This window comes from Symphalangus syndactylus, chromosome 22 (assembly GCF_028878055.3).
Source record: "Symphalangus syndactylus isolate Jambi chromosome 22, NHGRI_mSymSyn1-v2.1_pri, whole genome shotgun sequence".
NCBI classification, from domain to species: domain Eukaryota; kingdom Metazoa; phylum Chordata; class Mammalia; order Primates; family Hylobatidae; genus Symphalangus; species Symphalangus syndactylus.
The window spans coordinates 61,964,137-61,980,836 of NC_072444.2; the positions used below are offsets into that span (position 1 = coordinate 61,964,137).

Sequence of the window (16,700 nt, forward strand, 5' to 3'; positions counted from 1 at the left end):
GCAATGAAGGAGGGGAAGGATTTGGATTTTATTTAAAGGTATAAAAGGTTTCAAGTGTTAAATTTATGTAAAGATTCTTGGATCTGTCATGTCACGTGTTGCCTCCAGTTCTGGTCACTGTGATTCATAAACAAAATATCCTTGGTAGAAATGACCACATTGTGCTGTCTGATGTTTTCATTGTATGGAAGGAAAACCAAGAAGGATAGACAGAGATGAGTTGGCCACTTGAGTAGAGGCTTAGATCTTGCTTTGCTCTGTGCTTGCTGAATGAACTTGGAGAAACCACCCAAAGTCTTGGGAGCTTAGTTTTTCAGTAAAATTGATGAATTAAACTAAATCAGCTCTAAAGCTCCCTCTAGCTCCTAAAGTCCTATTGACTGTTGGAGCATAGAAATATCCTGGTTTTTACTCTTCTCTGGAAGATGTGACTTGCTAAGTGGTCTGAAGCTGGTAAGTTCTTTGTGACTTACTCGTGATTTATTTCTAGAACAAATTTAGCCTGGGGTGGGCGTAGTGGGTCTGTGATAGAGACAGGCTGACCCAAGCACATTGATTCAGTGTCTAAATGAAGCATCTTAGACTTGTCACCAGACACTGGAATAATTTATTGATATGGATTAAGATTCACTGTCCATCAAAACAGCAGGTGCTGAAGAGACGTGACTACTTTGATAAATGGTCTCTCTCCTATCCCTGGTCCTCCAATATGTCACTTAGTAGTCCCTGGGGAAATCCCTCCCTGTTCTTTTCCAGCAAACCATGTCCTTCTCTAATTTCAAATCTGAGGGTACCATTAGTTCTAATGTTCAACAGTCAACTAATTGACAGTTAAGTATTTATCAAAGGGGACTCAGGGGACTTAAACTCACAACCCCCGTAATCCTCAACAGACCTCCAAAAATAAGCCGCATAAGCAGAATATCTGTGTAGACACAGTGTCCTTGACAAACGCAGCTTCAGAACATATTTCTCAGGCTTTTTCCACCTGCACTGCCAACCATAAGCCCTTCCTGCACAGACATGCTGGGAGCTTCAGATACACTGTAGGGTTTGCCTACTGTGTGCCTGAGAGTTGCTCCAGTTGATTGAGTACTTTCAACTGCAGGGCCCAACATCAAGTACAGAGGTTGTGGCAGCAGCTGTCAGCTGGGTCTTGGGGCTGAGGGGCTTAGAGTATCTTCTTAGTAATGAGAGAGATAGTCATGGCAAGGAAAAGAGGGCAGTAATACAGCTTTCCAGTCTTATTAGGATTCATGGGTCCATATTCAATTATTATCAATTCTTGATGTAATATGGACTCCATGAAGACAGAAACCTGATATGTTTTACTCACCATTGTGGCTTCAGCAGCTAACACAGTGTTAACAAATGGTGTGATGCAGGTCCACTGTGCGCTGGTTACCAACTTATCTGAGTCCAGTGGGAGAGAATACACTCATATACAACAAGTTATATGAGGCAGATTTATTGCTCACAGATAGGCAGCAAGGGACAACAGACGCCTACAATTCATTGTGAGCTGGTGCCCCATGGTACAGAAAGCTGTCCATGGTGGATGGGGTCTCCACTGTGCATATCCCACTTGCACTGCAGATGAGGGACCCTGAAAAGTGGCCCATCTTGGGTTTTATACCTTGGAAGAAACCTGACATGCTGAGCTGAAAATGTTGAAGGACATCTTGTTCTTATGGGAGACTGGAGCACAGCCGGGGCTGTTTTGGCTAGCTTCCCCCTTATCTCTGGATGTTGCATTTTCAGCTCATTCTACAGTTATTTTTGGGAGCTACACACAACAAAGAGGGAAAACTGTATCAGTCCAAGACCACCCAGAGAAGTGTCCTATACATGGAAGGTACTTAGTATAGGTTGAATGACAAACACCGAGGTCATATAGGGCTGTGGTTAAGAAGACAAACTCAGACCCAGATGCCTAGATCCCAATCCCAGGTCCACTGCTCACTAGCTGGGAATGTGAATAAGTGAACATTTCTGTGCCTCTTTAAATATTGTCTCTATTTTAAAACTAGAGATAATAATGACAACATATATCTCAAAGGGAAGTTATGCAGATGAAATGAATTAATGTTGATAAGCAAGTTATAACTAGTGCCTGGCATGCATTATAAATGCTTATTAAACATCAGCTTACATGGCCCACTTTCTTTTCCATCATTACCAAGGTTTTGTTTTTGGAACTAAAGTTTGAGTTTGCGAGAACACATGCTAACATATATGAGACCAGATTTAAATACACTTTTGCCTTAAGCTATCCAGCTATGCAGCTTTCTACTTATACAATGCTCTGGCACATCTCTTTCACCAATTCTGTTAATATACTGCTTCATTTACCCTTTTAGACGGAGAGCTCCTTGTAACCAGACACCACTCAAGAGTGCCTGATTTAGATGGATGCTCGGTAGTTTGAAATGAATGCGTGATTTACTCAACGAATGAGTGTCTTGTGTGTGTCTTGATTTCCTCAACGCTGCAGAGGAATCACAAACCTCTTCCCCATCTCTTGGGTTCCCCTTTACACACAGTTCATCAGTCTCATCTGTGCATCCCCAGTTCTGGTCACTCCAGCTTCTCATCCTATTGTTCCCATTTCAAGCACCATCTTTGTCTGATTGCCACCTCTCCTCAGCCTCCCTGGGCAATCCCTTTACATTCCCCTAATACCTGTTCTCTCTTCCTTTCTCTGTCCCCTCCACACGGCTTGCAAACTGTAACATTTACATTGGCAATCTTGCTTTGCACTTGCCCTTTATTTTAAGTCATAGCAAATCCTTTTGGTAAACTGGAAAAGGATTAATTGCAAATAAAACATTATTATTTTATTTCACATCCTCTCTTTTCCTTTCACCCTCGTCAGCAGCTCAAGGGCTGCCTCATTGTTCATTAGAAATACTTTTTGCCCATGGGTTGCAACTTTGTCATGATAGTATTTTTTTATTTTGCTGCTATTTTGGTGTTCGAAGTTCTGCTGGTCAGTGCTGAAATTTATTTTCACTCTTACCAGATTTGACTCTTACACATGTGTTAAGGGTAAGACAGAAAGTAGATGGTGTGATTTACAACTCACTCCTCTCACCACAGTGTCCACCTTGGAAGCATTTCTAGTGTGCTCAACTGAATAGAAATGACATACCAGAAATATTTAGACAATAGTACAAACTAGTGTGTAAAATAACATTTTTGGAACTTTAACCATTTGTTTAAAAAAACTAGATTGCCTCAAAGTCTTCCTAGTTTAGGGTCTCTCTGTGCAAGAGTAATTACTTAATGCGTTTTTCTGTTCCTTTGAAGTGTCATCTCCAAGTATTACTATCCTAGCTCCTATAAAATTACAATCTTCACAAGGATTGGGATCTTGTCTTCTCCTTCTTCTGTGTATTCTCATGGTGCCTAGAAAGAGTCTCCTGGCCAGGCATGGTGGCTCATGTGTGTAATCCCAGCACTTTGGGAGGCTGATGGAGGCAGATTGCTTGAGCCCAGAAGTTTCAGAACAGCCTAGGGAGCATAGGGAGACCTTCTCTCTACAAAAAGCAATAGAAAAAATTAGCCGAGTATGGTGACATTGCACCAGTGGTCCCAGCTAGTCAGGAGGCTGAGGTAGGAAGATCAATTAAGTTGATGCTACAGTGAGCTATGATGGTACCACTGCACTCCAGCCTGGGTGACAGGGTGAGACCCTGTCTCAAAAAAAAAAAAAAAAAATTAATTAATTAATTAAATTAAAAAGAGCAAAAAAGAAAAAGAAAAAAATAAAGCATCTGCATACAGAGGGCACACGGCGAACACTATTGTTGGAAAGGTGGTTGCTGTGACCTGAAGTGACCTCCATGTGGCCCCATTCTGGGTGCAGGTGCACAGCAGGAAGAGACAGAAGCTACTAGTCATTTTCCAAGAGGACATTTGGGCCTCTGTGTAGCCTCACAAATGAAACTGATTTCCAAGGGCCAGTTCTGCAGTCACAGATTCTGAATTTTCTTCTTATCCTAAGAACCATTTTTCTTGTGTATCTTTGCCAGCTCCCCCGCTCAGGGGAGTCGCAGCAGTAGATTGGTTATGCTAAACACTCCACCTCAGGGCTTCGATCTGGATTTTTTTCACAGTGACCTAGTCATTTATATAGTTGAGATAGACTCATCTTGAAACTTCACAAAGCCATTTAATTTTTTAAAAAGTCACGATTCTAGATAATTTGTATCTATGATATTTCCAATTCTCTCTTAGATTCCCACGGAATACCCTGCAAAGCAGGAATTTCAAGTGCATGCACTTTGCCTCTGTCTTCTTTGCCTTTTCTCAACCAAAATACTAATCATATGAAGCTAAACAACACATATTAGAAAGTGTTGATGTTTTCTTTGCATATGTTCTTTTTAACCATAAAGTTTTATTTGCAAGACAGGCATGCAAATAAAGGCAGAAGCAATGCTAAGGATGTCCAGAGAATGTGACAGTCTATTATCTTTTTGTCCCTCAGTCTCTAGACCTGTGGAAAAGACATTATGTGTGGGACCCGCACCGTTGCCCTCTCAGCTCTGCAATATCCCTTGCTCTACGGACTGCATAGTATCTTCCTGGTCAGCCTGGGGCCTGTGCATCCATGAAAACTGCCATGATTCTCAGGGGAAAAAAGGTGAGTGCCTTGTTTGCATGCGCTTCATTTGCTGCCAGCGTACAAACATTTATTCTGATAGCTAAGTCACTGATTAACCCTGCTTAAGACAATATTTGTTTGTAAAATTTAGATAACCAGCTCAAGCCTAACAGTTTTCAGTTTTAGGGAGGCAACTGGGACATATCTGTGGAGTGCAAAATCTCACCTTGATTGACCTTCAGTTAGACTCATAGCCGACTACTGCTGTATTTGGTATAACTTCATCTTTTGTTTTGTTTTGTTTTCCAAGATGAGGTCTTGCTCTGTCACCCAGGCTGGAGTCCAATGGCACGATCTTGGCTCACTGCAATCTCTGCTTCCTGGGTTCAAACAATTCTGACTCAGCCTCCCAAGTAGCTGGGATTACAAGTGCTTGCCACCAAGCCCTGCTAATTTTTGTATTTTTAGTAGAGATGGGGTTTCACCATGTTTTCCAGGCTGGTCTCGAACTCCTGACCTCGTGATCTGCCCTTGTCAGTCTCCCAAAGTGCTGGGATTACAGGCGTGAGCCACCGTGCCTGGCCACTTCATGTTTTTTATATATAATGGTTATATGGGGGAAATTGGACATGATTTCCACACTCACATCTGAAAAGAACTGTTTTGCAAATCTATATATTTCTTTTTAGATTTCCACATTTAAAATTTGATGTTATATTTTAGATTTTTGCAAGGGTCATTATGTATATTGTTTAATTTCTGATATTGATCTTGGGCTTAAGGGAAAATCTTCAACCTTTATATTCCTGTTGATTTTTTGTAGGCCTCTATGGTCTAGTTTTCTTCAGTTTGTAATCAAAATACACATCTTCATCTTCAAAAGTTCATTCCTAGTGATGTCTTGCCTTCTCTTTCATTGACCCTTTACTTTGTATTGATACTGTGTTCCCTTAAATGACAGTACTAAAAAAAATATTTCCTTTACCAAGAGAAATGAGATCCAAGGACATTCCAGAAATTAGGTTCTAGTTATTACATGCAAAGCAAGAATCCATGGCTAAACACTTGATGCTAGCATGCTTGTGTACCTAGCACCCTGCTCACTGCTTACTGCTACATTCACTTGAAAACCCACATTTCAGTAATTCCTAAAGTGCTCATATACACACATGTGCACACCCAGACTCACTTACCCCTGTTCCTGGGCTTTTCCTTTCATTCTGACTCTTGTTCTAAGGTAGAAAGGAAGATGTATATTGGCTTTCAGGCAGGAAGAAGCTAACTTTCATTCTTTTATCAAACCATAGAAATCTGGATCTCAAAGAAGCCTGGAGAGGGCCTTGGGCAATTCTCTTATTTGAGATGTAACCAGAATATCCCCCACGCCTCTGCAGCTTGTGGACACAAATAAGTTTCCATTTATACTAATATCTATAGTTTGCAGTCTTATGATCTACACATATATAGTCAGTTGTATGTAGTTGTATACGAGATTCCTCAGGGTGATTTACATATTTTTAGAACAGTCATCTTATGTTTAGCCTGTGCTGCTCCTGTTTAGGTCACTGTTCAGAAAATCATGTGAGGTTGGACCAAGGCTCCTCCAGTCACTGTGGCTGTGACATCACTTTGCTGCATGAAGTGCTGCCTTCATCTGCTTTCAAAGCTGTGGAACCACATCACACCAAGTAGATCTGGGAGACTCTTGGTTATATTACTTGGGAGACTAATGGTTATAGGTGACAGAAACCCAATTGATAACCAACTTAAGTCAAAAGAAGAGACTGATTTGAGCTCATGTAGCTGAAATGAGAAGAGAGGATAGGGCTGCATCCAAGAGTATAAACAGGCCAATGGGTCTCCGTCTTGTTTTCCAATTCTCTCTTTACCTTTACATTTCTCTCTCTCTCCATCTCTTGTGTCTGCTTTTCTCTATATTAGGTTCAGTTTAAGGTAGTACATAAAGCAGAAAGAAATGTCTTTTCCATTGGTCCCAAGAAGAGTCCTGGAATTGAATCTCACTAACTGTTTTATGTCATGTCCTCATTCCTGAACCAACTACTCTGACTGGAGGATGTGGGGTTTACATGTTCAAATCCTGGACATGTGGCCACCACTGGGATCAGGAGAGGCACAGTTCCCTTCAGACTTCACAGACAGAGAATGGGGAGATGTGACTCCCTCAGAAAAAAATGACGTATTGGTACTGCAGGCAGGTAGAAGCAGTTCTGAGGGTCAGATTTTATAGGTGTTTATTAAATAGATGTTTACTAAATGCTTTCTCCCCTTCATTCTGGGCCATGGATTCTCTATGGCAATTCAGAGAATGCTTTTGCCTGCTTTCTTTTTCTTTCCTTTCTTTCCTTTCTTTCCTTCCTCCCTCCCTCCCTCCCTCCCTCCCTCCCTTCCTTCCTTCCTCTCTCCCTTCCTTCCTTCCTTCCTTCCTCCCTTTCCCTTTCCCTCTCCCTCTCCCCTTCTTTTGAGTTTCACTCTTGTTGCCCAGGCTGAAGCGCAATGGCGTGATCTTGGCACACCGCAACCTCTGCCTCCTGGGTTCAAGCAATTCTCCTGCCTCAGCCTCCTGAGTAGCTGTGATTGCAGGCATGTGCCACCATGTCTGGCTAATTTTTGTATTTTTAGTAGAGATGGGGTTTCTCCATGTTGATCAGGCTGGTTGCCCTAATTCTGTGTTGCGTTTTTTTGTCACTTGAGCTCCTATTTTCACAAAACTCCTGTTAAAAACTGGCTCCTTGAACTTTCAGTTTTGTTTTTCCGGATAATTCAGAACTGACCCATGGAACTTCAGACCCCCTCCCTTGGCCCCATTCTGCCAAGTAACTTCTTTTGCCAAACTTTATCCTCATTGGCCTCTATTTCTCTATAGTAAAAGTCAACGTGTGCAGATATACCCTGGTCCATCATTCATAAGACACCACCTGCTGTAGGTTGAATGGCGTGCCCCCAGAAAGATGTGTTCAAATCCCAACCCCTGGTACATATGAATAGGATGTTATTTGGAAATAGGATTATTTCAGAAGTAATGAAGTTAAGATTAGGTCATACTAGATTAAGGTAGGCTCTGTTCCAGTGACTGGTGTTCTTGCAAGAAGAGGAAAATTTGGGCATAGTGACATACACGTAGAGGAGAGTGCCATGTGAGGACATTGAGACACAGAAGAGGAGAGGCCACATGAAGATGGAGGCAGACATTGGGAGTAATGTGTTCTAAGCCAAGGAGCACAGTGGAGAACCACAAGCACCAGAAGCTAGGAGAGAGGCATGGCACGGATTCTTCTATAAAGCCTCCAGAGGGAGAATGTGGAGCATAGCCCTGCTGACATCTTGATTTCAGGCTTCCAGCCTGCAGAACTGTGAGACGATACATTTCTATTGATTTAAGCTACCCAGTTTCCAGTACTTAGTTATGGCAGCTCTAGAAACTAATACACTGCCCAGCTTTGAATCAGCATTTAGGCTCAACAAGGATACAGCACTTCACAAAATGCAACACCAAAGTGTCAAGAAGTAAGGTAATTTGTCTAAAGTCCCGTGGTGATTTAACGATGGCCATGTTGGCAGTAAGGATCTGTTTTCCTGTCTCTTTAGTCCAGTGTCCCTCCAAACCCTAAGCTTCCTTAGTTGATTTTCTCCATCAGCCTAAAGAAGTTTGGATCAAGGTACAAGGTCAATTCTGAGAAGAGAAGCCATCTGCCCATCATGCACCACATTAGTCAGTGTGAGCCATTATGCCTGAGAGCAAATCATTGAGCAGATGCAGGAGACAAGGTATGGGGCATGGGATGTATCTAGTGCCAGTACGTTGTCATTGGATGAAGTGGGAAAAGAGACTGCAGTTGTGGGAGGGCAGGAGGTTGTGCTGAGAGTAGCTTAAGAGCACTAGATAACCAGAGGTGGGGAGTGTTTTGCCCCAATCAATACTTTTTTCAAAGGGAGACTCAGCCTTTGAAAAGGGCTTAAGGCATCATCACTGGCCATCAGAGAAATGCAAATCAAAACCACAATGAGATACCATCTTACACCAGTTAGAATGGCCATCATTAAAAATTCAGGAAACAACAGGTGCTGGAGAGGATGTGGAGAAATAGGAACACTTTTACACTGTTGGTGGGACTGTAAACTAGTTCAACCATTGTGGAAGACAGTGTGGCGATTCCTCAAGGATCTAGAACTAGAAATACCATTTGACCCAGCCATCCCATTACTGGGTATATACCCAAAGGATTATAAATCGTGGTGCTATAAAGACTCATGCACACATATGTTTATTGTGGCACTATTCACAATAGCAAAGACTTGGAACCAACCCAAATGTCCAATAATGATAGACTGGATTAAGAAAATATGGCACATATACACCATGGAATACTATGCAGCCATAAAAAAGTACGAGTTCATATCCTTTGTAGGGACATGGATGAAGCTGTAAATCATCATTCTCAGCAAACTATCACAGGGACAAAAAACCAAACACCGCATTTTCTCACTCATAGGTGGGAATTGAACAATGAGAACACTTGGACACAGGAAGGGAAACATCACACACCGGGGCCTGTCGTGGGGTGGGAGAGAGGGGAGGAATGGTGTTAGGAGATATACCTAATGCTAAGTGACGAGTTATTGGGTGCAGCACACCAACATGGCACATGTATACATATGTAACAAACCTGCACGTTGTGCACATGTACCCTAGAACTTAAAGTATAATAATAAAAAAAAAAGAAAAGAAAAGGGCTGAAGGAGAGGATGGAGGCAGTAGAATCTCTCACCTGAAGTTAGTACTGTCCCCACAGTCTCCTGCAGAGTTTAGGGACATGTTGGGATTGATGGGAATTAGCCATTTTTTAATAGAACCCATTCTGTGGCTGAATGGCTGCCTCCTGAACTGTAGTCACTGACAGGAGGGATGGTAAGCCCTGATGATTGTTATTCAGATCTAGGAGTTTGCTATTTTATAAATGCTCCCCTAGAGCAGAGAGAATTTTGGTTTGTAAGGTCTTGCTAAAACCTACCAGGACCACCTGCCTATATTCCCTCTTGGGAAGAATGAAGAATAGAGTTTTCCCTCTAGGGAAATGATTCTGTTCCTTCAAGGTATCCAAGCATGTTATGATGACAGCAAGTAGTCTTGTTGTTTCTACTGACTTGTGTGTATTAGATCTGAGATCCCCCTCAGTCTTGGTTTCTGTCCCATGATTCTACTGTGAGTAGAATCATGGGAGTTCTGCCAGGATCACTGACTGGTACAAACTAAAGATACTTTAGAATTCTACAGAAGCTGGGGTGCACAGGCTAATGCATTAAACATTGCAAAACTCTGTGATATAAGCAGGACTGTTTAGCTTCACATTTGAATTCTCTACTCTAAAATGCAGTGATTCCACTAGCAGAAATCTAGGACATTTATACTTTCCTAGATATTTCATACTCTTAAAAAATTCACACACACACACACACACACACACACACACACACACACACATGTGCATGCACACACACACACAGAAAGATGGAGTATTTAAGAGAAAAGCAAGCAAACAACAGCAAAAAAAAAAATGAATATGGAAAGTAGGAGAGAATATCATTTTTCTCCTCTCTATGCTTTCCTAGTCATCATGTTATTGCTCTGGTACATTTCCTTCGTTCACATTAAGAAAAAAAGTAGAAAGGAATGGGAAAGTAGGAAATGTTTTATTACTGAATAGAAGGCATTAGTTACTATAGAAATTATCTTTACATGACTTTTATTCTTAATCAGAAATCCTTCCATTAGGAATCATTGAAGGCTTGTGGCTGTTGGTTATTCAGAGTACATGAGAAAATCAGCCAGTGTTCACAGCCTTCACACCCTTCCATCGCGTCATGACAGGCAGACAAGGGAACCATGATTGGCAGGTTGGTGCTTGTCAAGTGAAGCTAGGATGCTTTTCAGAGGAATTTAAATTGGGTCAGGGTTTTATCACTTATTGCTTTCTCTTTGATACACTCCTAGAGTGTTGTAATTAGAGATATAGGAAAGAGAATTAGCCTGAAAAAATAAATACTCATAGACAAACTCTACACATAGATGTGATGCATTCTAAAATTTTTTCTTGATATACAGACACACATTTATATGACACCCTTATCCCTTTCAGACATATACTAGAAAGGCAAAATTGCCCACTGAAGTTGTTCTAAAGAGGAATTTGCTGGAGGCTCCCTATGGAGTGTCACAACAGCCAGCTGCTTACATGGAAGGACATCAGGGATTCCTTCCCTCAGTGAGAGCACCCAAGTCCTTAAAAATTCCCAAAGGACAAGATACTTTGAAACTGAGAAGCCATGACTCTTTTATGAAGACAGTCTTTTATGCTCTTAAACAAATTAGATAACATGCTAAAGTTGGAAAATGCTGACATGTTTTAGATGTTACATATCAAAAATGGGGGAAATTTCCATTTTCCATCCTTGCCTGCTAGATAGGCTTTCCCTTGAATGAGAAGTCTATAAAATAATTTTGCTTTCTCATAGATAGGAAATGCTAAGAGATAGTTGTTTCTCTTTTCTGTGTCTATGTGTTTGGGGTGGGTGGGGGGTTCTGTTAACTTCTCATTCTAAGCTTTGGGAGTTCTCATGCTGACATCACCCTATCAATGTGTCTTCTTAGTTTCTGGATTTACACCAGGCTGTGGACTAATAATGATACTACCTGCAGGATGGTGGTTGATTTCTAAAGGGTTAGGATCGAAGCTTCAATATGCTCAGATTCTTTCACTCAGAGTTGTTACCCAAAGTTCAGGGCCGCCAGAAAGGAAGAGCAAATGGAGTACTTAAGACAGAATAAGCTTCTGTCCTGTTTGTTTAACCTGCTGGACTTTCTTTTTTATAATTTTTATTTTATTTATTTATTTATTTATTTATTTATTTATTTATTTATTTTCTGAGATGGAGTCTCACTCTGTCGCCCAGGCTGGAGTGCAGTGGTGCAATCTCGTCTCACTGCAACCTCCACTTCCCAGGTTCAAGCAGTTCTGCCTCAGCCTCCTGAGTACCTGGGATTACAGGCACGTGCCACCCTGCCTAGCTAATTTTTTTGTACTTTTAGTAGAGATGGAGTTTTACCATATTGGCCAGGCTGGAACCTGCTGGACTTTCTTCACGCCTGTCCCAGTGGAGTCGGTGTTGAGACATAGCATTGCCCGTGGATAGCTCATGTGTACACTTCTGATCCACTAACTCATGCAGAAATACAGCCCTCAGATCTGGATATACCCTCCTGAGCCTCTTAATTCTTCCATGGCTTCAATTAAAAAACACTGACCCCTTTTCTGCCATCTGCTCATCTTCCCTTTTCTCTCCCCAACCCACTGTCCGTTCTTTTCTAATTATCTCCTGTAGAATTGTACACTAAATCTTAATTCTTGGAGTCATAGAAAAAAATAAACCCTGCAGATACTAGTTTCACTAAAGATGAATTGAATCTGTGGTCAGGAAATGTTGATTATGACTCTTCCCTGCTACGCAGTGTCTAAAATTCCACTGTCCAATCTACTCACCTTTAGTACCTTCAACTAAACCACAGTGCCTTTCAGGTTCACTTTATAAAGTGTGGCAAAAACACAATATCCACAGGAACTGGCTTTAATCTTTTCTTGTGAGGAGGCAGTGACTCTGAAAGACCTCTGTTGATTTTCACACCCATCCATTTAATCAGTAATAATGCATCTTTGGAGAAGTAATAAAGTGGCATCTTAGTTTTCACACATGCAAAATGGGAATAGTAACTTATAACATAGTTTTGAGGTTTTATTCACTTAGAGTAGTAAAGTAAAGTTACTGTCCCAGTCTTGGTAAAGGGTGGATGTTAGTTTATGCATGTGCCTTTTTCCCTTGTTGGGTTTTATGCTTTGAGAAGAATACACATTTCCGGTTCCTCCTGTGGCTTCCCATAGTACAGGAAAGTGATGTGCAAATGGCAGTTAATATTTAGGAATGATGTCATCTGATTAATATGAAACTCAGTAAATGAAGGTGATTGGTTGGCTGGCCCCAACAACTGTGGACTTGGCAATTGTATATCTTTCAGAACAGAAGTACCTGGGAGACGCCTGATGTCTATTGCAGGCATGAACAGTGATGTGTGATTAAAGTTAAGTGCTAGCAAGAGAATCCAAGATTTTTGTTTTATGCTGAGCTTGTGCTGTGATTTGATCCTAGTTAGAGTCAGGACAAGGGCAGCACAAATGAAAGACTGAAGGAATTTATTGACTGAAGAGATGTAATCTATAGATTTATGGCAAGATGGATGCAACTTGATTTATGGAGGAAAACTGAACATGCCCCTCAATGGCATTAAGCTCCAAATAATAGGACTCCCAGAATCCTTCGTAAAGACTGCTAAGTTTCTATGCTCAAGTCTGGGCTGGTTGTCAAACAGTGTAAATCATGGCGACTCGTGCCATGTCTTGCTGAAAGATAAAATCAAAACAAGCAAAAATATAAGACAATAAATAAGCAGCATGCAGATGTTACATATAAGAATAGAGGTCATTCGAATTTTGTGGCAGTGAGAGCTCGTAGGTCATTGTGGTTTGATGCTTGTCAAGTGAAGTTTAGAGCCGTGTGTGCATCTCTTTTCAAGGTGGCCCAGGAAGGAAGCTGAGCCCTTCTGTGGATTTTATTTGGCTAGTTAATGATATAGACGTGGAGGTATGGAGGTATAAAGCACAGCAGAAGCCATCCTTTTTTTTTTTTTTAACCGCCCTGATCTTAACCATGTCATTGCCATGAGAATATAGCCTCTGACTGGCTGAACGATTTCTTCCCAAGGTAGCTAATCCGTAAAGAGTCTAGGAGTCTCTTTTAAAGGGAGGTTCTGGGTTATCTTAGGAAAAAAAACAAACAAACTCAAAGCACTTCAAAATCCTTACCCAAAATTCTTGCCCAGCCCTGTACTTTGCTAAAATACTTAGTATTTTAGTAAGGATTTTTAAGTGCTTTATTTGAGGGTTTTTTTTTGTTTGTTTGTTTTTTTTTTTGTTTTTTTTTTCATCTAAGATAACCCAGAACCTCTCTGTAGCTTTTTCTTGTGTCTCGAAACCACATGTTCATTGTGTTCTAGCCTCCTTGGCTGTGCTATTTAAGAGAGGTTGGTCTTCCTCCAACTATACCCTGAGGTGTGTAACTTTTTCATGAGAGAGATGTTACCCCTCATGCTCCCTAACTTGTCCTTCTCCCCTCACCTTGTGGGAAGAGTGGTGGGATATGCAGCTTTCACTCTGGGAATTGAATGTTCTCTGTGCTATCAAACTCTCATTTTTTTTACTTACTCCGAGGAATAAATGAATAACAATTTCTTAAAATGTTATTCATGCAAAACTGTTGGTTTTGTTAAAAGAAAAAGGAATTAAAGGAATCTGTTGATTGAATTTGGAATAGAAACAATGGAAGGTATGAGATCCACAAAAGGTAGACGTAGCCTTTAGAAGTGATATATCATGGGGGCCAGAGATTGAAAATTTAGACTGAAAGGTTCAATCTGGTTCTCAGTCCTTCTTTATTAGGTCACTTTGTTTTTTAAAAATTGTGCATTAGTTTTTATCATTTAAAAATAGAGGGATTTCTGGTTTCTTAGACAAAATGGAAGGATCTGTTAACAGAGGGCTCATGATCTCTAATGCCGAGAGTCAACGGAAGCTGAATAGTAGTCAGGCATTTTAGAGCAGGCCCATTAACCCAACACTCGCTGCAGTCTCGTGGTTGACCCATTTGCCTCGATGTGTACCTGCTTGACTCCTGTTGATTTGCATTTGTGACTCTCTGGGCCCATGGCATGTAAAATACATCTGTGTTCTTATTACAGTCTCTGGCTGAGACTTTGAGGCCCTAGTCCCATAGTACACTTTTTTTTAAACAGAATAACAATCATGGACCCATGTCTAGCCTGGGTGGAAAGTGAACTCCAAAGAGATATTGTCTTTATGAGTCAGACTGATGTGTAAATCTCAGTGACATGATGCAGATAAATCTTGGAGCAGGAAGTTGTGAATGGTCAGGCGCCAAGGAGATGCCAAGGAGGTGATGTATTTTAACCGAATGCAGCGTAACAAGAATGTCAAAATCAACAGCAAAAAGAAAATGTGGATTAGTCTATATTTAGATCATTTCTGAGTCTCCATTTATTTTTACTGGTTTATTGATACCATAGGATTTATGCTACTTATTATTCCATTGAATTGTGTCTGACTTCTCCAACTCCTAGTTTGTAAACTCTTGGAAGACAGATTTCCTGCTTTTATTCTTTCCCATTCTCTTTTTTTTCTACATCTCATCCTCTCACTTCACATAGAATAAAACACATCAAGATAATACATGCTTAGAGCCATGAGTACTTGAATAAAAGTTTTCATCTCTCACCCAGCTGCTTCTTTTCCTTTACTGGAAAAGAGTGGAATTCTGTGAAAATTCTTTTCTCTCTCTTTTTAGGATTTAGAACGAGGCAGCGCCATGTCCTCATGGAATCTACGGGGCCTGCAGGGCATTGCCCTCATTTGGTGGAGTCTGTTCCTTGTGAGGATCCAATGTGCTACCGATGGCTGGCATCAGAAGGGATCTGTTTCCCTGATCATGGAAAATGTGGCCTGGGACATCGCATTCTGAAGGCCGTCTGCCAGAATGACCACGGTATGACCCAGTGACCCACTAGAGGTGTTAGGATGTTAAGTATCAGCCAAATAACACATGGCCACCCTTCAATAGATCATTCTCATGAGGAAGAGAAGCACAGCCTTTCTTATCCTTTAATATTTATGTTTACATCAAGTGAAACATTGCTGCAAAGTAAGATGCCATGACTTAATATGGGTCCACATACTCCATGACAGAACACTATTTGATTGTACTTAAATGCAATACAGCAAACCTAGAGATTTCTTAAGAGTTTTGAATTTGTCAAAAAAATAGAAAATAAATCTCTTGGATAGTGTTCAACTTATCAATATAAAACAAGTAAAAGCCAACGTATAACATGGCTTTATATATTATAAACAAATACCACCTTGTTAAGAATCCAGGACTGAAACGTCCTTCAAGTTAAAAAAACAAACAAAACTAAGTGGCTTTTTGTTTATATAACATTAGAGTTGAATCAGCTATAGACACGATACTAACATTTCCAAAGAACTGTTTTTAAATACAAGTTGTCAAGATTTACAAAACTATTAACAATGATGTCTTTCGTCCATCAGCAAGCACCTAGTAGGTTGTTTGAAATGAAAGATGATTCAGAAAACATGTAAGTCATGTGGAAATAAGAAAAGTGACATGTAAAACCTTGATCCTAAACTTGAACAAATTTCAGTGCCTTGGAAGAATATTGTGTATATTTATTAATCAGCTCTGCCATGAGAAGCCCCATTTATAATGCTCTTGATATGTGGGATGAAGTGTTTTGAACTTATGCAGCTAATAATCCATAGAACAGAAGGAAATCACAAAATAGATTCAGAATGGATAATAGCATCCACACAGGGTTGATATATATTGCAAAGCTTTTCCTTCCTTTTTTTCTTTCTCTCTCTCCCTCCCTGTCTTCATCCTTTCTTCGTTTCTTCCTTTCTTCTTTCTTTTCAATCATTACCATAATTACACAGATATAGATTTTGTCAGGTGATATAATTGGTTACCTGTGGAAACCAGGTGATTGTTTAATTAAAGGGCAATAACAGATTGTATTAGCTACAGCAGAGAGTTAAAACTAATAGCAACTCCTGTAACTATTAACATATAAGTTTTGAATTGTGGTAACATATGTGCAATTTAGTAACAGATCACTTTTATATTGCTTTTGTTTGTGCGATATTGTGTTTTGTAATAAGATGTATTTTTTTGGTCTTTGTCCCTAGCTCCTTATCACAGAGCTCCTAAAACGCTGGTTATTTCCTGAGATACAGGGGTGCTAGGAGAATCTTTTGTTTTAATAGTTGGTCTTTAATCCTGGTTCCTGACACAGCTCTTAAATCCCTTGGAATTGCCTGAGTGCAAGGCCTGCCTTATTCTAATGAAGTGATGCTTGGTGAGCTTCTGGATGGGG

General features: G+C 40.5%; 1 protein-coding gene across 1 annotated transcript in view; it reads left to right on the top strand.

Moving 5' to 3' along the window:
* THSD7B (thrombospondin type 1 domain containing 7B) overlaps positions 1-16,700 on the top strand; it is a 1,279,053-nt gene that overhangs the window by 767,355 nt on the left and 494,998 nt on the right. The window contains exons 12-13 of the mRNA XM_063631314.1: positions 4,493-4,648; positions 15,095-15,292. Of these exons, the coding sequence (XP_063487384.1) occupies positions 4,493-4,648; positions 15,095-15,292 (354 nt within the window). The remainder of the gene's footprint in view (positions 1-4,492; positions 4,649-15,094; positions 15,293-16,700) is intronic.